Source organism: Ceratotherium simum, chromosome X, assembly GCF_057802395.1.
Source record: "Ceratotherium simum simum isolate JZ-2026a chromosome X, ASM5780239v1, whole genome shotgun sequence".
NCBI lineage: Eukaryota > Metazoa > Chordata > Mammalia > Perissodactyla > Rhinocerotidae > Ceratotherium > Ceratotherium simum.
Genome location: NC_141940.1, coordinates 59,918,604 through 59,938,706, shown reverse-complemented (window position 1 = coordinate 59,938,706; position 20,103 = coordinate 59,918,604). Strand labels below are relative to the sequence as shown.

At 37.9% G+C, this 20,103-nt stretch overlaps 1 protein-coding gene across 9 annotated transcripts in view; it reads left to right on the top strand.

The window, feature by feature from the left end:
* The first annotated feature begins 12,526 nt into the window (after nt 1-12,526).
* DACH2 (dachshund family transcription factor 2) overlaps nt 12,527-20,103 on the top strand; it is a 505,289-nt gene continuing 497,712 nt past the window's right edge. For all 9 annotated transcript variants that reach the window (XM_087427018.1, XM_087427014.1, XM_087427013.1 and 6 more), the window contains exon 1: nt 12,527-13,214. In XM_087427018.1, coding sequence (XP_087283144.1) covers nt 12,706-13,214 — 509 coding nt within the window. In that variant the 5' untranslated portion in view covers nt 12,527-12,705. The remainder of the gene's footprint in view (nt 13,215-20,103) is intronic.

Here is a 20,103-nt window from a genome sequence, read left to right as displayed (position 1 = left end):
CCTTCATCGTTGTTTGCTTTGTATACTAACAAAATAAATGAGTATGGCTTTTGTGAAAGGACTGATTACAAAATGTTACAAATTGGCCTTCAATACAAAATTCTCCATTGTTCTCTTTTGGCTTAATTACACTATGTTTATATCTTTACTCTGCAATTTCTAAGTGTGGCAGAGGAATATCCTCCATTGCTAATTGATAAGCTTTCAATGTGATAGAGCAATGTAACAAAAGAAGAGTTCCTCAATTTATTTCCACAGAAAGAAAGGATTTATTCTTGAGTATTATTACTCATAATTGAGAGTGGATTAAAATATAGTTATTGTAAGAAGTATAAATGCCTTTATTAGATCTCCTTGAAGATACCACCGTAAATGTCAATCACTGAACACATCTCTAGTAACTTCTTCTACTTAATAAGGGATATCCCATCTTTAAGACATTAAAAACAGATGTCACTGCATTACTTCACTACTGATGTATGTAATAGAAATGACACACTAATTAATTTAATGTAGTATAAACATACTGATTATTTATCATGGCTGACAATAAAATTATGAAAACATTCAATTACAATCAGAGGTAATTCATTATTTATTGATTTTACGTTATGCACACATTAATACAATGCACTGAATTACACAGAAGAGGGGATCATTTTGCTGTTGATATGCAAACATTTGAATTTATCAGTTTTATTTAAAAATTAAAAAATTAAGTTTGAATAATAAAAGTTGATCCAAACTGAAGTAAGAATGCACTTGGAATATTAATGTCAAACCAATTTTAAGTCTCCTTTAAAAGGATGCCTAAGAAATACGTGCTTTGGAGCAAGATTGCATTAATTTTAATATGCTGCTTAATTATGTATCTCTGAGGGGGCCGATGATTCTTCACTTCGTAGAATTGCACTGCTTTCAGCACTTAAGCACATACCCTGCACAATGCCTCATAGAATGTCTTGTGCATAGTAGGAATACAACAAATATTTGCTGTCTAAATATTGATCTTGAAAAAAATCTAAGAATTTTTATGATGGAAATATATTCTATCGGTTTCCAGAGAAGGTAATGTCACTTCTGCCTGTGGCAGTCAGGGAAGACTTTAAGACAGGCTAAATATTTTGGAAGATAGATTTTCATAAGCCGAGAGACAGAATTTCAGCAGAGGAATAGCACACACAAAGGCTTGGAGGCATGGAAGAGAAATGTGGGCTTAGAGGATATTGACTATAACAGTTTGACCTGTAGGAGAGTACTGAGACCAAAATGTGAGATTTACTGGGGCCAGGCTGGGGAGCATGAGTCAGCAGAGTGTCTAGAAGAGGGGAGCTCATAGCAGAAATAAGTTCCATTACACAGCATTGCTACCCTAGATAATCATTCTTTCTACCTTCTCATAGGCCCCAAGTAGTCCCTTGGCTTGGTATCTGGCTCAACCTAATCTTGTATATATAAATGAATTTTTAAAAGCAAATCATTCTATTTGGTATAGGACACTGGAGATGGCAGGAAGGTTTTTTCTTACAATGTAAGACACTATTTCTCCTACCTTTAAGGTTTCTGTTAAGCTGAGTTTGATTTCAATAATATTAGTAAAGCCAAAACTATAGTGAAACTGCTCCCAATACCATCACCTGAATCCTACACCCCAAGCCAGAGTTTTCTTTTTAGTTCTGAGAGGAAATTATTTTCATAATCATTTTTAGAAACAGAAAAATGGATGGCTCTAAATGTAAGCGAAGAAACCAACATTCCAGTTGGCAAAAGGGGAGAGGAGAATTACAGCCTCGCTTTCCTTCATTTTTCTCCACTTGTTCTTGAGGGTATAACTCTCATTTTATTGTAAAGGTGTACTGTTTGGGTTTCCATTATTTGAACAACCTTCTTTCTGGCGGCCTATTTCTTGTTAGTTTTTCCATATCTCTTATAACCTATATAAATTACTGTGCACAGAAACATAGAACATGTATGCATTTATAGAAAATTATAATGAAGAATATAATGTATATACTTAAGGCTCTTCTTGGTTTTCCAGTGCACTGTCAATATTATCAGTTCTGCTTCAGCGCCTGGGCAAGTAAAGACATTAAACAATATTCATGTGCTACATTTAACTTGGAAATTAACTGAGAATTGAGTTCTTTTATGGTCCAGGCATATATATGACTTGTTTGTTTCTACAAATAGATTTATACACTTGATGGAGATGATTGCAATATTGGAACTGGGTTGAGGAGAAGCAGGATTATAGGTAACAGCTCTCTCTGACAAATACGTCTCCTATCTCTTTTGCCTGCATCCTGGGAGTCTTGAGGTTGGGTTAAGTATGTCTGGAAATAGGAACTGGTGAAAACTAATGTGTGAGTGGAGCTTCCCAGATAAAATTGATATTTCTAATATGACTAGGAAATCAGCACAATTCTGGAATCCAGACAGCATTGAGGAGTAGAGCATTAGCTAAGGCTTCCTGTTTATTTTCATGCATAGGACCCATGTAAAATAAGTAGTTGAAAGACGGATAGACAAGATGAGGCCCAGTCAACAACAGGATGAAGGATATAAGTAGATCCCCTTTTTGATATAATGTGTTCCTGGAGAATATATTATTTAAGTTCTTTACCATAAATTAAAATTGAGCATGTGTACTTTATCCTGAATACGTATGTAGTGGTACCAACATCTCTTCTGACATCACTGGAAATCATTGATAAGTGGTTAAAGTAGGCAAGAAGTGTAACGGGTGGGTCCTTCTCCAAATGTAAGGGCAAGGTTCTTCGAAATCTCTTTAATATGAAAAGTTCTGTTTGAGGAACTTACACTTTTAGGCATCCAGATTTAGAAGGCTTGACCCCATGAGTGCAACTAAAAGCCCTTATAAATACTGTAGATTTTAAATGCACTAAACTGAGACGATGACTCTGGCACATTAAGAGACAGACTTATAAGGGCTTTTTTTCACATTATAAATGACCAATACTGAGGACTGGGCAATTAGTGTTCATTTGTCATAATTTGCTCATAAGAAACTGCTCAGCATTTCCTTTTTTCTCCCCTCCCCTCTTGTGGTTTCAAGGAGGGGCTTATCACCTTGTTTCACTTTAATGCTAGTTGTACGCACACTAGTAGATGCTAACAGTGCTCCCCTGTGTCTAGTCTATCGTTCAAATGCTCAAGGCCTTTCAGGTGTTATGGCTCAGTGTTGTTTTCTCAAGCTGCAGATCCCAGAGAAGCACAGACCCCTGGAAGTACGAGATGAAAAAAATTCTTTATGGGAATCTTTTTAAAATGACCCCATTTAGCTGAGTTTGTATGTTTCAACTGTTCTTCCCACAAAACACGCTGTCAGATTCTCTTGCCTATATCTCAATTCCCTCCTTCCTCAGATACCTGAATACAGTTTTAAGGCCTGGGTTACTTTCCGTCTGCTTCTTCTGTCTCCCACTGTCTGCATGGCAGAAATGTGTACTTTGACTTTGTCTCCTACTCATTTCCCTTTTCTATTACCACTTGTCAGCATCCCCCTTCCCCACCTTTTCTAATAATTCCAGTTGAGGGAGTCACAATTTTTATATACCGAAACTGAAATTTTGTAAAAAATGTTCAAAGATAAATGATAATAGTTAACAGGAATAGAGCTTACTCTGTGACAGGCACTATGCTAAGCACTTTACATACATTGTATACATTAACTTTTGCAATCTCACAAAACCCTATGAGGAATACTATTATTGTTATGCTGATTTTACAGACCAGGGAACTAAGCAACAGCAAGGTTAAGTAATTTGTCCAAGATCACCCAGTTACCTAAATTGTGGAGCCAGAATTTGGACCCAGGCAGTCCCGCTGCAGATTATACTCCTTTACCCACTTGGCTAGACTGCTTTCTCAGAGGGGAATAACTAGAATGTGGCCTGAAGGGATCTTATGGTCAGGAGGAATTACTGCACCGTAGAGTCCTAATTAGGTGGCAATCAACGAATAAAGCAGTGAACTGTAAAGGAATAACAAGTACAAATACTCCTCCTACTGCAACGGGATGTCTTGGTTTGTGTTTATTTTCATAAAGTATTCCTTTTTATTGGTTGAATGTAAGGCAAGTTTTGGACACGTTGAAAGCTTCTCAATAGTTTGGAATGTGCAGATATATTTTTGTGCCATTTTCTCTCACCTCAGAATTTAGGGATTTCAAAATGTAAACTTTGAAAGTTGTTTTATTAACATTTCAAAAAAAGCTTAAATCTGTAATTTACGGTTTATGCCGCCATATGGAGAATGGCTTAAAATCTGAGATAAAAGCTTTGTCTAAGATTCAGATGGGGTATCTTTTCTAGTGCTACAACCCTTTCCCTACTTCTTAAAACATTTTTCCTATCTTGTTTAGTAAAGATGCAACTTTATATTTAAAACATCTGAACTTTGAAAAAAATTTTAAATTTAGTGTAGAGCAATATTTTTTAAGAAATGAAAGTCTAAGAATAGTGCAGTGGTTAAAATTTGGGTTTCTAGAATCATATCTGAATTTTATTTCCAGCTCAGCCACTTCATATTGGTGTGACCTTGGACAAGTTAATCATTTTAAGCCTGAGTTTCCTCATCTGAGAAATGAGGATGATAGAATCTATTTTGCAGAGCTGTCATGAAGATTAAATAAGTTAATGCACAGAAAGATTTTAGCACAATGCCTGCACAAGGTAAGCATTCATTAAATGTTAGTTATAGAAATAGCAATACAGTAACTTTATTATGAATATTTTACATTTTTATATAACTCACCCAACCCTCAGATGGTATGCATATATATATAAATTATATATTTTATATATAATGTATCAATACCATATTATTATATAGAATTTTAATATATTATATATTATATAATATATATTGGTTTATATTGTTATAATTATAAATTCACATATATTAAATTATGTTAAATTGGTTTATATAATATATAAAAACAATAATAATATATTAATTATATATTTATTATGTATGTATAATAAAATATATATCTATTACTGGGAGTTGATTCTCAACTCTTAGACTGGCTTGGCGACGAAGTGCTTAGAGCTGCTTATCTAAATGAATTCAGCCAAAAATGGTTCAGTCATTTTTGTCTGGATTGTTCCAGCAAAACCCAGGGAAGGCCTTAGCTATGTTTTCAATAACACAACACTTAGAGTTCTTGCTTTCTTTACTCATCTTTTGTAGAAGAAAAATAACAACAAAGGGCAATAATTGCCTAGTGTTCTGATGCTGCTGGGATTGTAAACACCCTCATGTTTATCGTTTCCCCTTGTCAGAGAAAGGTACCTACTTCTCTCCTACTGAAGATGAAGAGGGGTACAGTCTCTCTTTTTTCTCAAGTCAGAGAAAAAAAAAGCTTTTGTGAGTAAATTAATGCTTAGATAAATAAAATTGAAATAATTCTTAAGTAATCTGAGAAGCCATCCACCACTACCAAAAAGATCCAGGAACTACTAATAAGCAAAATCATCATTCTTTTTTTTTGTGTGAGGAGGATCAGCCCTGAGCTAACATCCATACCAATCCTCCTCTTTTTTCGCTGAGGAAGACTGGCCCTCGGCTAACATCTGTGCCCATCTTCCTCCACTTATATATGGGATGCTGCCACAACATGGCCTGACAAGCGGTGCATCAGTGCGCCACTGGGATCCGAACCCGGGCTGCCAGCAGCAGAGCACGTGCACTTAACCGCTACGCCATGGAGCTGGCCCCAAAATCATCATTCTTTTAACAAAAAACAAATATTTAACACACACCAACCTCTTAGACTCTGCTTCAGAATTGGTAATAATGGACATTTATATAGCTTAACAGCTTATAGATGACTATCACATATCCATTCATTTAATAAACATGCATGGGCACCTACGATGAGCCAGGCACCATAGTTGGCACTTGAAATAACATATTGATTAAGATACACGTGATCCCTAACGTGACTGAACCTTATTCTAGGAGAGGAGCTAAGACTGTAAGATACAAAAAACTGTAATACAAGGCAGCATGTTTTAACTGCATTAAGAGAGGCACAAAGTGCTATGAGAGTTCAGAAGAGGGAGAGCCCATTTCTGGCTTGGAGAAGGAGAATGAGGGAGGTCTTTGTGGGAGTGAATTGAAGTATAATCTTAAAGGATAGTGAGGATTTGGATGGGTGGAGATGAGGAGGTGTGCAGCAACATACTCTATATGGAAAGAATGATATAAGCATTAGCACTAGGGTGGGAAGATATAAGAGGTTTGAGAGTAGTGGAAAGTAATACCCATTTACCAGTGCATAGGCAACATGTCTGAGTATTGGAGGAAAGGATGAAAGGTAAATCAAAGAAGGAGTTAAATGTCACTCTAAAGAGCTTAGAATTTATCTGGTAGCCAGAGGTGTAGTAATGAAGATTTTTAAATAGAAAAGTGAAACTTTAGAAAAAAATAACCTAGTACACTAGTTAGATTGGAGGAGGAAGTACTTGAGAGTAGAGAGATTAAGAGGTAATTGTTGTAATGGTACAGACAACAAATAACAGCCAAAACTAAGGTGGCAACGTTGAGAATGGAAAGGAGAGATATTGCTGAAAGAGAATTCACAAAACATAGTGACTAATTGGATTGGGGTATAATGGATACAGAGAAATCAAAGGTGTCTCCCAAGTTTCTCTTTCAGGTGACTAACTGCATAGAGAAAGCATTAAGAAATATTAGGAATGAAAAACAAAACAGATTTGAAGGGAGTAAGATAATCAGTTTTGGGCATGCTGAGTTTGAGGTCACCATGGGACATCCAAGTGGAAATGCCCAATTCTCCAGGAGAGTTTTAAGAAAGCCAAAAATAAGTTTTGGGGTAATCTGTAAAGTGGTGGTGCTGAAGCTGTAGAAGTTGATGAAATTGCTTAGCTCCTATGCTTAGGAGCATAGACATTAGGAATTTGAACATTTCAGGGTCAAGACAAAGACATGAAAAGGAGTGTAGAAGAGAGGAGAAATAGATTGTTGGAGAGTCATGAAAGCCAAAGGATAGGTGTTCAAGCATGATGCCCGTAGTGTAAAAAGTTGCAGAATATCAAAGGATGAGGATTTGAAAAGAACTTTGGATTTGGCATTTGAGAGATCAATGATTATCTCTGTTATAGTTTCAGCCAAGTGGTGAGCAGAAATCAAGTTGCAAAAGATTAAGGGATAAAGTTTGGTAAGGAAGAAGAGAAGCAATTGTAGATTTTCAAAAAGTGTGTGAAAGGTTGGTAATTCCAGGGCAAGTGGGTCTCAAACTTTCACCCACGTCAGAATCACCAGGGCTTGTTAAAATGCAGATTGCTGGGCCTCACTCCCAGAGTTTCCAATTCAGTAGATCTCGGGTAGGGCCAAACAATTTGCATTTCTGTCAAGTAGTGCTCAGGTAATGCTGATGCTGGTGGTCCGGGGACCACACTCTGAGAACCACTGGTTAAGGCTGAGGAAAGTTTTTATTTGTCTTAGGGATTCATAGCCTTGAACATTTTCAATAATAAAAGGGGAAAGAGCAAGTAGAGAGGGAGAGATTGGAGATGCCAAGGAAAGTGATGGGAATAAAATTGCTAGATTAGTGACTTGGAAGAGGTGAGAGGGGTCAAGAGCATCAGTGAAGGGAGTGGAGGAGACTTTATTTCTGAGGGATGAGGGAGGTAGAAGATAAGAGAGAATATGGAAAAAGATTTTTAGGAGGAGAGAGGGGAGGTTGAGGGAGCTCTGGTTGAATAACTTTGTGATAAAATGATAGAGAGAAGTAGGAGGCCCTAGCTGATGACAGAGAGGAGGAGGGTGACTTGCAAAGAGTAGAAAAGGGTTGGAGTGGCTGCTGAAGGGAATTCAATAGGGAGTCAACAAAGGAATAAAAAGATACTGAGTAGCACTGGGAGTCCAGCTGAAATTAGAATGGCTTGAATTTGAATAGTTAAAAGTCTAAGATTTAAAAGGGAACAATAGGGGCCTGCGTGATGGCCTACTGGTTAAGTTCGATGCCCTCCGCTTCAGTGCCCCAGTGGGTTCCCAGGTGTGGACCTACAGCTCTCATTGGCGGCCATGCTGTGGCGGCAACCCACATAAAAAATAGAGGAAGATTGGCACAGATGCTAGCTCAGGGTGAGTCTTCCTCAGCAAAAAACAAAAAAAGAAAGGGAACAATACAATGAGAGACATAGATAGAATTTAAACTTGACACATCTCCTTCTCCCCTAGAACAGTGCAGTTTGGGGTATGATATGTTAAAAGTTGGCAAGTGCTTATATTTTATGAAGTGCTTTGAGAGTTTCTTTTTTATATTTAGTTAGTAAATGTTCATTTTTCCTTTAAGCCTCTGATTTTAACTGTTATTCCTTGGGTTTTGACTAGTTTTCTTCTTGCTCCAGTGGTCCCCCTTCTCCATCTCTGCCTCTCTTGAAACTCAACTTCAATCTAACATTGAACTGAATGAGAAAAAATATTTGTTATAGAAGGTCATTTTCTAGAAACATGTATATTCCATTGAGTTGGGTATACCTATAGGCTTTAGCCAGTTAAATTCTCGGTTATATGAATGCTTTAATTTCACATTTATTGCCTTGCCCAATCAATTTCCTTTTATTGTTTGCCTAAAAATGAACCTTAGAGGGCTCCTGAGAGGTTCTGATTAGAGGCCATATTAGAGGTTGCAGTCTCAGTTGGCTGAGGGTTTCAAATAATTTCATTTATTACCTTGGGTTTTGTTTGAATGCCCATTCTGAAAAGCTCCTTCATATAGTTCTGGACATTTTGTAATCCTACATAAGAATGCCAATATATTTATTTATTTTTAATTAAAATAGTACCTGCATTTCACGGACAATGTCAAAGTGGAATAATTTGCCTAAAGTCACAAATGAGCACCCAGCCCCTCCAAATTGAGTATGAATTAGGAAAAAATATAAATTACTAATTAAATCCTGGAAGAGTACAGCATTTCATTGTATGAGAAGCTACACTTAGGCCCCAAATCATTCCACTAGAATAGTGGCATCTAGAACTTCTTGTTCTGATGAGATATGATATCTGTTTGTACTAATTTTGTTCTTATTTGCTGGGGTACTTTGCTTTTGTATGGAAATAATTCACAAACCTTGAGTATTTTCTTAGTTTTAGTGCAGTGCCTCTCTCCATGGAGAGTCATCTCCCAAGGGTACTCTGTTTACTGCAGCCTTTATGATTTTATATTGCTTCATGCAATTCCAACTTACAGGGTGTTGATGTGCAAGGCTTCCTTTGGCCTTGTAGAAACCTAGCCTTATTTAAAAATATGTTTGGCTTATGGAAGACATTAAAATCAGAAAGGGATAAAAACAAACTCTCCATGTGGAATTCAATTGTCTCAATCTCAAAGCATAGATAATAATGAGTAGAAATAGCAGTAATAGAGTAATCAAAATATCAAGAAAACCCAAGGAGACAACACCTGGCCTCTTAGATCTAAATGATTAAATCTTTAAATTGCAAGTATTCTTTAAGAAAATTACCTATTTTCTAGAAGACTGTAAATGGGAGAGAATTCAAATAATGAAGCCAAGGGTTTTTTGTTTATTGAAAGCTTCCAAAGGACTTTAACCCTTCAATGATCAATGGCTAATTTTACTCTCCAGTATTTCCACTAGAATTTGAACCTTAATCTCTGGTAATAATTAAAGTACTACTACATATCTGATAGATCACCTTAAATATATGACATATCTAGTTCGAGCCTTTTCTAAAGTAGTCAAAGTACATTTGTTTTACAATATCACAAATAATGATTGCAGCCTGAATGCTCTACCTTTCCATTTTATAATTCAGAATTTCTTAAATTTGAAACATCAGAACATCTGTGTAATGTCCTATTGCTGAAAACTCCAAATCACTCTGCAAATAAAAAGGATTTGATAGGGCCGGCCCCGTGGCTTAGTGGTTAAGTGCGCGAGCTCTGCTACTGGCGGCACAGGGTCGGATCCCAGGCGCGCACCGATGCACCGCTACTCTGGCCATGCTGAGGCCGCGTCCCACATACAGCAACTAGAAGGATGTGCAGCTATGATGTACAACTACCTACTGGGGCTTTGGAGGAAAAAGGAGGAGGAGGATTGGCAATAGATGTTAGCTCAGGGCCGGTCTTCCTCAGCAAAAAGAGGAGGATTAGCATGGATGCTAGCTCAGGGCTGATCTTCCTCGCAAAAAAAAAAAAACAAAAACAAAAAAACAAGAAAAAAAGATTTGATAATATAAATGCAGCAATATACAGGGAGCAGCTTCGCTTTAGGATTTTTAACACAATTAGAATTTCCAAAAAAAAAAAAAAAAGCCTTTCCTTTAAAGTCAAACTTATTCACCTAGAAATTTCAATCACAAAAAGTTATCAGGGGTAAGTTATTTCAACATACAGCTTAATAGTCATTGACGTCAAAACGCCTGTTGAACACAATTTGGGATTTATCTTTTAAAAAAACTGGTAAGGGCCGGCCCCGTGGCTTGGTGGTTAAGTGAGCGCGCTCCACTGCTGGCGACCCGGGTTCGGATCCCGGGCTCGCACCGACGCGCTGCTTCTCTGGCCATGCTGAGGCCGCGTCCCACATACAGCAACTAGAAGGCTGTGCAGCTATGACACACAACTATCTACTGGGGCTTTGGGGGGAAAAAATAAATAAATAAAATCTTTAAAAAAACTGGTAAATACAAACATTTCTGTCAGTGCTTTTCTACTCTTTTTTGAAAACCTCTACTTTGTGTTGAAGTTTTTTCTGCCTCTGCTATCTCTTCTTAATTGTCCTTTTTTGCTCCTTCCTATTTTCTTTCCACAACAGTACCAAAATAGCAAAAATGATACAATGCCTTTTAAAAGTGTTTTGTGGCTGCATGCATTCCAATCTATTATGTTAGAGTCACTTATCATTGTATACGAAAAGCAACTATCATCACAAGTTAGCATTTTGACTCGATACAATTAAAAATTGAAACAGTATGAAGCGACTCAAAGGGTAGTTCTTACTACTTGGTTGATGAAATGACAAAAGGAGATAATATGTTTAAGAGAGAGGCAAAAAAATCCAATGTAGGACATTTATGTCTTACTAAGGGAGGGAGAAAAAGCCCACCCACTCCTCCTCTTTGATACTGCTAAGTACAAGGAGAGCTGAATAAAACTCAGTAAGTTTCTAAAATTATTTACTTTCTAGAAGGATATTGGAGAAGTTGCCTTAGCTATCATTGGTAACATTTTGTAAGGAAATGAAGCATGGATTTCACTTTCTGAAGAATAGCGTCTCGAGGAGAGGAGCACAGGAAAGGAAATACCTTGATTTCAGAGAATCAAAAGCTCTTGACAAGGAATCTTAAAACAACTTTGCTACAGTGATCTAACCACCATATGCCCTGTGGAAAAGACCATGCCTTTTCCGTGGAATGTACCTTGGAAGACATTTTGCTTATTATGATCTCTTGTAGTGCGTTTAGGGGCACTTGATAAAGTGGAGGAAGAGTAATCTTGAGCTACAGTTCAGGACGTGGAGTTCTAATCACTGGACCATCAAAGCCCATAGACGATGGAAGAAAATGCAATATTAAAGAGCGCAAACCCTCGCTCTTCTCTCATATTCTGTAATGACTGTCTTGAGTCATAAGGAACTTTTCCTATCAATTTTAGCCGGGGAAGGGGCAGGGCACTCCTGAAACTAAGGGATGGGGACACAGAAAACCAAGTCTGTTCCAGGACAGTGGCGGAAGTGCTGTAAAATGAGACGTCCGCCCACCACCCACAAACCAAGTCTCTACGCCTGTTTTCCGAAGTGTTCACAGGCTCACCGCGCCTGCTGAATGTTAGTGCGTAGGAGCGGGTTAGCAACCTGCAACTCGGGTTTGAGTGCGATCTTGGACGCTGGTTCCTCTGTGCTCTGGGTGTGGGAGAACTTACACTAAGCGCTCTAGGTGGGTTGGAGAAGGGCTGAACTGTTTACTTCCGAACTCACTGGAATCTTTCTCCCGGAAGCTGGGCGAAGCCATCTCTTAGCCTCAGCAGAGTTTGGGAGCAGTGTGCAAATGGAATTGGAGTTGCCACCTTCCTTTCCTCGATTGAACCAGGGGGCGGGGTGGCGCGGGGTTGGGGGTAGGCACGTACTGGAGTCCCGCTTTGTGTTCCCACCTCGATCCTCGTGGAACGCAGAGGGGAGGGGTTCGTAGGCTAGGCCACTTGGAGAGCTCTGCGTGATAATTGGACATTCTCTCGTCAGACTGCTAGGCAAGAAGCGGAGGCACCACACCGCCCCCTTCTCGGGCTCCATCCCGGCTCACCGGCGAGCCCTGAACCGCCTCAGGTAGTCGGGAGGCGGGCCAGGGAGTCTCCACCTCCTCACGGGCGGCAGCCATTCGGCGCGCTCGGGAGCCGAGGGGGTGGGGCCCATTGGCTGGCGGGCGCTGCCAGTCTCGGGAGGGGGTGTGGTGGGGGTGGGGTCTCGGGCCGCCGCGGGTCGGGGCTGCTCACTGTTTGCTGGGTGGTGGGTGAGCGTGAGCGTGAGCGTGAGCGTGAGCCCGGCTACTGTAGACTTGCGAACAGTTCGGAGCCAGCGAGCGCGCGCCAGAGAGAGCGCGAGAGAGTGAAGGAGCGAGTGCGTGGGGACCTAGAGGAGACAGGGGGAGAAAGCGAGGGCCCGAGGACCTACGATTTGAGACTGAAGGACCATGGCTGTCTCAGCACCTCCGGTGATCTCTGCAACTTCCAGTGGCGCCGGCGTCCCAGGGGGCTTATTTCGGGCCGAACCCTTGTACTCAACTCCTGGAGAGCCTCCTCGTCTTACCCCCAGTATGATCAACAGTTTCATGGCCAATAATCACAGCGCTAGTGCCGGGGGTGGCGGGGTCGGGAGTGGCAGCGGAGGCAGCGGCAACACCAACACCAACGAGTGCAGGATGGTCGACATGCATGGGGTGAAGGTGGCTTCGTTCCTGATGGACGGTCAGGAACTGATCTGCCTACCGCAAGTCTTTGATCTCTTCCTCAAGCACCTGGTGGGAGGGTTGCACACGGTGTACACCAAGCTGAAGAGACTGGACATATCCCCTGTGGTGTGTACTGTCGAGCAGGTCCGGATCCTCCGCGGGCTGGGGGCCATCCAGCCCGGGGTGAACCGCTGTAAACTCATCACCAGGAAAGACTTCGAAACTTTGTTCACGGATTGCACCAATGCCAGGTGAGATACTCGTTTCTTGGCTCGCTCTTCACCCTTTGCCCCCTTCTGCATGTCTCATCACCCTCACCCAACTTTGTCTGTAGAGAGTGAGTCTTAATTAGCTTGCCTCTACTCTTCACGCTGTAAGTCGGTGGGGAAAGAGGACTAGAAGGACTCATGAATTGCCGGTCCCTTCTAGTCCGCGCTCAGTGGCAGGGCTTAGGTGTAAGAAAGTTTGCCGTCCTCTACTGAAACTTTCCAGCCTTTCGCCCATATCTTGCATGGCTTTTTGGCTGCCTGTGGTTATTTGTTAATTTCTCTATTTGGTTTTCTTTCCTGCTCTTTTGTGGCCGTACGGGTCGGATAGGTTTTCTCCTGAACACGGACACCAAGGGCTTTCTGAGGAGAGGGCTGGCTGAGCTGTAAACTGGGCTCCTAAGCTAGCAATCCAGAACACAGCATTTGGGGGCTGTAGAGGGTCGGAAGTCTAGAATCCATCCCAGAGGGTGATTCGTTCCCCATCCTGTGTGTTTGTTGTGAGAGTGCGTGGGGTGTGTGTGGTGGTGGTGGTGTGTTTGTGTGTGTGAGAGAGAGAGCGTGTGAGAGCGTGTGAGGACGTGTGCTCATGCCTCCTGCGCAAAGCTCCCCCGTACACGATACAGGAAAGTCGATGGATCCTATTTAAAAAAAAGAACGACGACAGATGTCACTTTCCTGGGATCGTCCCTTTTGGGTCATCTGCAGAGGGCAATGTGGGGCATGAAACGCTGGGGCTGGGACCGGTTGGGGGTTGGAGTAGAAGTTGGCAGGTTTTCTAGAGAGGATGCGTTCAGCTCTTCCCCCCAGGCGAACAGTTGGAAAGATCCCATTCCCCCAGAGAGAGGATTCCTTAAATGATGACGGCCAGCTTCTCTGGTTGTAAGTGTATCTCCTTCACATCACAGCTTAGAAGTACATTATAGAACAAATTTCCACTTGCATACGTCCGTAAGCAAATTGTATTCAATGTTTCTGAGTTAAAAAAGAAAGGAAAGTAAACTATATTCAAGATTATTTGACTTTTTAAAGACCTGTGAATTAGTTTTCTTAGTGTTTATTCCATCTCCATTCTGGTAATATCTGCTAGGAAAGTACACATTTGGCAGATATGATTAGTATACAAACCAAGAAATCACCATGACCAGGTTAAAAGAAGCTAAAGGTTTTGTTGTAAGACAGCACTACTGTTGATCATTTTGCAGAAAACTTCTGCAGAGTTAGACTTTCTCACAATGCAACTTTAAATCATAAGATCTCTGGGTTTATGAACTAAAACTAACTCAGTTGTCACATTTGTTGTAAAATCCAACTTACTATGTATAGTTGAAGTATACTGACAACTTGTAAATAAACTGTTGCTGACTGCTGCAATAAGATCATCTACAGAATTTACAAGGGAACCTTTTGTTTTTCCTTTTTTTCTTCTGAGCAGTGTTCTCCTGTGTTCTAGCAATTAAACAGAAACATGTTCATATGAGAGTTCCTACCTGATTCATATCTGGGGCTTAGAAACCTGGTTTATTAAATCAGATTTTCTTAAGGAAGATAGATGGCCTTAAAACACAAAGGACAACCGCTCCCTCAATAAAATAAGCAATTATAGGTTCTAAGAGTGGAAAGGAAATTTTATTTTGACTACAAAGCACTTTACTAATACTCAAACTCAGAGGGTTACCAGGGACTTCAGATGAGGGCCATCTCCCTCATCTCAAGGTTGTTCATTTGTTGTCATTTGAAAAGAGTCACATTTAAACAGTTGTAGACAGGAAAACCTATCTTCTCTCTTTCTCTCTTTACCCCTCCCCCCTTCTCTCCTCCTCTCTCTCTTCCCTCTTCTCTTTCTTACAAACACCCATTCTTAAAGTGGAACAATTATTTCACATAAGAAATTCTTCCTTCCTTAATAATTTGTTTACACATCCTTGAGCAAAATCTATGACTTTCATTTAAAAATAAATAGATTAGTATTTTAATGTGATTTTGATACTTTCCTTTGTAAATAGAAACTTTAATTTTTATTAGAGCTACTCACTGAAGGGAAAAATGATAAATTAGTCTGTATCCAGAGGCAGGTATTCTTATACTATTTTTGGACCCTGTTATATGATGTATTTTTAGGTTATTATTTTAATTCGGTTAAGTTTTATTTACTCCCTATCACAGCATTTATAATGCTAACTTTTTTTTTGGCTTAAATTGCTTTTGTGTATGTGCATGTATAAAGGTGATAGAGAAATATTAAAAATGTAAGAATAAATATATATGAGATATAATGCATGTGCCTCCTATTACATTTTTTTCTTTATGGGTATTTTATTTATTACATGCATTTTCTATAATTGTGTTACAAGTGTTGCAATATGTAATTGTAAAAATTTATGAAATATATTCTATGAATGCAATCCATGAATGAAGATGAGAAAAACTACTAGAAACACACCTATTTTGCAATTTCTAATAGTAAAAAAAACCCAACAATTCTAGGAAAAATCTAATTAATGGTAAAATAACATTACCAAATTTTGTTGATGCAAAATGCCCTCATAATCATGTTAAAAACTACAAAATATGATAATGCTTATAATGGATGCTTTATGACTTTAGGTAACATTATTTACAGATGGGTGTGCCTTAAATCATCCCCAACATCTGAATGATTTTATAAAATTGTGAAATTAGTATTTAGATCAACATTATTTCCATGACTTTTCTACTCAGTGATTCAGAAAGGTGAGGGATGTAAATAGGAATGAGGCTCAAGAGAGACAAAATAAGGTAGATGAGACACGAAGCCAGTTAGAGAAAAGAGATGTAAGATATGAGCAGAATGATGCCATGAGAGGGAGTGAAAGATGGATCAGAAAAGCTTATAGAGATGCCCAAAGAAGATGAGCGATGTACCAATGGAGACTTGGCTAAAGAAGATTGTCATTCAGGACTCATGACTTCTTAGCACTTCTAGTTAAAGGGGGAAAACTGCAAGGAAAAAGTATACGTTCAGTGAGTGGAAACTCTTACATACTATTCTTATTTGAAAAAAGAGATTCATCTTCATCTCCTGATGGATAAATTTCCATAATGTATTGTTGAATGGAAGGCCTATTTGTAATGATGTCGTTGACAATTTTCTTTTCTTACGTAATAAACATTTCTTCCCCTCTCTGTCAAATAGCTGGGGAAGAGTACAAGTCTTGACTTAGGGTATTTTAATTTGGAATGCTTCCTATACTAGTCCAGAACACATAAAACGGACCGTTTTCAAATTGGTCATTTTCAAGGACCTTAACGTATTGCCACTAAGTGGCATTTTGATTTGGCTCAGGGCACATTTTTTAATGTGCCCTGAAGAAGAATGAGTGAGTAAAATACATACATGATTCTTTCTTTGACAGTACTGAAAGTCACAACAAGAACTCTATCAGTGCCTTATATCAACTATTTTGTTATTGGCTAATATATCAAAATATTCAAAGTTGTCTTCCCAGAAAAGAAGTTTGAAAATAATACCTGCCTCAGCTACTAGAGAGTAGTAAGACTAAGACTCTTGACTATTCATTGTTCTATTAAAGAAGTCAAGCTTTATATCACTGCAATTCCAAAGGGATAGACAATATTTTTCCTTGATGCCCTTTAACTTCAGAAATTAATAGGAGGGAGATTATTTCGAAGATTATTAAGAAAATGATGATAAAAAGATCCAAACCAAATGGGAAAAGTTATTCTCTTGTTTTAGATCTTTGTTTTTGCAGATAAAGCACTGTGGATTTAAAAAAAAATTTCTGTGCAAGAGAACCTGGAATTTTTAGTATCAGAGAGAGCAGGCAGGTTCAGGAAGCAAATGTCTAAAAATCTCACTCTTTAGTAAGGATTTTCCTTCCTAAATTCTTTGGAGTTTAATGTAGCAGTAAAATATTAAATTAAAAATTTGTATTCAATAAATGTGAAAAATTAGCCAACACATTTTAGTGTCATCTGTTTTTATCTACCTATCTATTTAAAAATAACATTGTCAGATTTCATGATCGGCGTTTAATTTCATTTGAGGACCAACTGATTAAATGTTATTCAGTCATTTACATGTAGTTAAACGGATGCTTGGAGAAACAAGAAGTATGATTAAGAAAACATTTTAATGCATTTGGATACATGATTCAACATATATTCAAGTGAATAAAATTCGGTTTTTAAATTAAAAATTAAAATGTCCAATTGTGGTTTATTGTTATTTTGACTATGTGAATAGAACATAAGTGGGTTTCCATGTTAAAATAACTTTATGTGAATTATAATGACTCTTAAAATAATTTAAAACTACTTTCAAATACTAGAAATGCAATTATTTTAAGCACTCAATGAGTTTGGCTTTGTATTCACACTTGATGAATATAGTTCATAATCCACACTGAATAACATAATTTACTTTGAAAATCGATGTTTTCATTCATTGTAAAGTAAAGCAAAATCAAATTTTTGAAGAACTTGCATTGCTTTCCTGAGCTAATATTTTTTATGACTTACATTTTCAGAAATGATAAAAAGGTTTAGAAATTAATCTGTGAGCAAATGCAGACATTTTATTTCATAGGATAATGAGGGGGTAGTCATATTGTCTGTTAAAAGCAGTCACGTAGTTGACAATTCTCTGTGTTTTATTAGAAGGATGATGTCAAGATTATAATTAAAGCAATCTAGTCATATGCCAGTGCACACATCTTCCACGTGTACATTCATTTTAAGTGTACACTTCTGCATAACCAGTGATTTTTGTATTTATTTAAATACTTTAGCTGGATTTCATATTTGCCCCGAACATTCATTTATTAGGTGATGCACATTACATTAAAGAGATGATGCATCACATGATGGAGAATATCTTTGGTTATTTATCTATATATGATGTTACCCTCAATGTATAGTACATGAATGCCAGTAAATAATTAGGAAGTGATGGGCTTCAGACATTAATGTTTTATATGGTTTCACACAGGAAATCCCTAATACCTGTAGAAAATATCAGGTTTGAATTATTTGATGCTTTCTTAAGTAACCTTATTTTGTCTTAATGAAATCCCTAGATGTTTTAAAAGTGCTTCTAGCAGGCAAATATAATTGTGAGAAACCCTAATCACAATATATTATGTTTCAGTTGGCAATCTGGAACTCTAGTGGCACTTTATCTGGTGCATTTAAAGACACAAATGATTTAGGATTATCCACTCTATACATTTCAAATATGTATTAAAACTGCCCCTATTGACCAAAACTGAAAATACTGTGTTTTCAGAGAAAGGACATCAAACCTTTCCCCAAAAGCAAAACAATTAGATATGAATGATATTCTTGTTGCATATTCAAAAGGTCTTTGGTAGCATTTTTTTTATCCTCCTTTTCTTCCCTTTCACCATCTCAACCTGCAAAACTCTTCACTGTCACTTCAGATCACACAATTCTAAAAAGATAAAACAACATTTAAACACATTTGCTTTGGAAGGGAAATTGAGCATTTGCACCCAATAAGCCTGATTGTGGAACTGCATGCAAATTGTGTTTTGATTTATCTCTTTTACACTTTTTTCCATTTGAATTGATCTTGCATTAATTTCACCAAGCGGCTCTGTGAGGCTGCAGATGTTGCCCTGTGTTTAATAAATCAATGAGACAGATCTGAATGAATCACTTTAGATGGATTCTCTGCTCAGTTTGATGTCTAGATGTTATTCTTAGCTTGTTATCATGACAGATGCATTAATGTTCCCATACACTGCCAGCAATGTCAAAGAGATTGAAGCTTTTAAAGTGGCGGCATCCCCTTTTCCATTTTCTGCTAGAACAACTAAATTTATTTTATTTTATTTAGGAATCAGAGAAAAATATCAAACCAATCACAAGTTTCTTCATGGGAAAGATTCTTAATTTTCATGCTATATTAACTATTCCAAAATGGTGGAAATCAATATATTAAAACCTAAACATAGTATAGCTGCTTATTAGTGCCTCCACATTAATATTTAATCATAGTAGGAAACATGAGAATAAGTAATATATGATTGGGACACATTGAAAGTGTCACCATAAATAGAATAATGTTGTATCCAAATTGATTACAGAAGGGTGTTAGTTTTTAAATCCTTACTAATAAGCTTCTTGTTGGCTTAATGCAGCTGCAATATACTCTTTCCAAGGGATTTAGAACTCTTTCAGGATTTAATATTTCTTTTTAGTAGGAAGGAAACAGCCTGTCCATTGTGTATTCATCATTTGCTCACTTTGTAATGCTCCAAGTTTTAGAAAAGTTTATTTCATTTTAGTATATTTCAGTTTTTTGTATTCTGGGTAATTATTTGTAAATCATAAATCATTCAGGAACAATAAATGCTACTTTTATAATTTAATTTCTTAGACTATAGGAAAGCATATGCACACCAAAAGGAACTTAGTTAATTCTAGTGGAATTTATTACCCACCTGCATTAAAAATCATAATTACCATACTTTATTTCATTTAACCCGTGTCTTCATTATCTTGGTTTTAGGAGAGAAGCAATTCTGTCAATTATTGTGAAATATTTTGAATTTATTGTTGTAAGTGTTATAACTTTTTAGTTAATCTCTGATATTTGAAAATACAAACTTTATTTATTTATTTATTTATTTAATTGACTTTATTTTTTAGAGCAGTTTTAGGTTCACAGCAAAAGTTAGTGGAAGGTACCAAGAGTTTCCATATACCATCCGCCCCCACACATGCATAGCCTCCCCCATTATCAACATCCCCCACCAGAATGGTACATTTGTTACAATTGATGAACCTACATTGACACATCGTGAAAATACAAACTTTAAAAAGGAGATTCAATGTTTCTCTTGTTCAA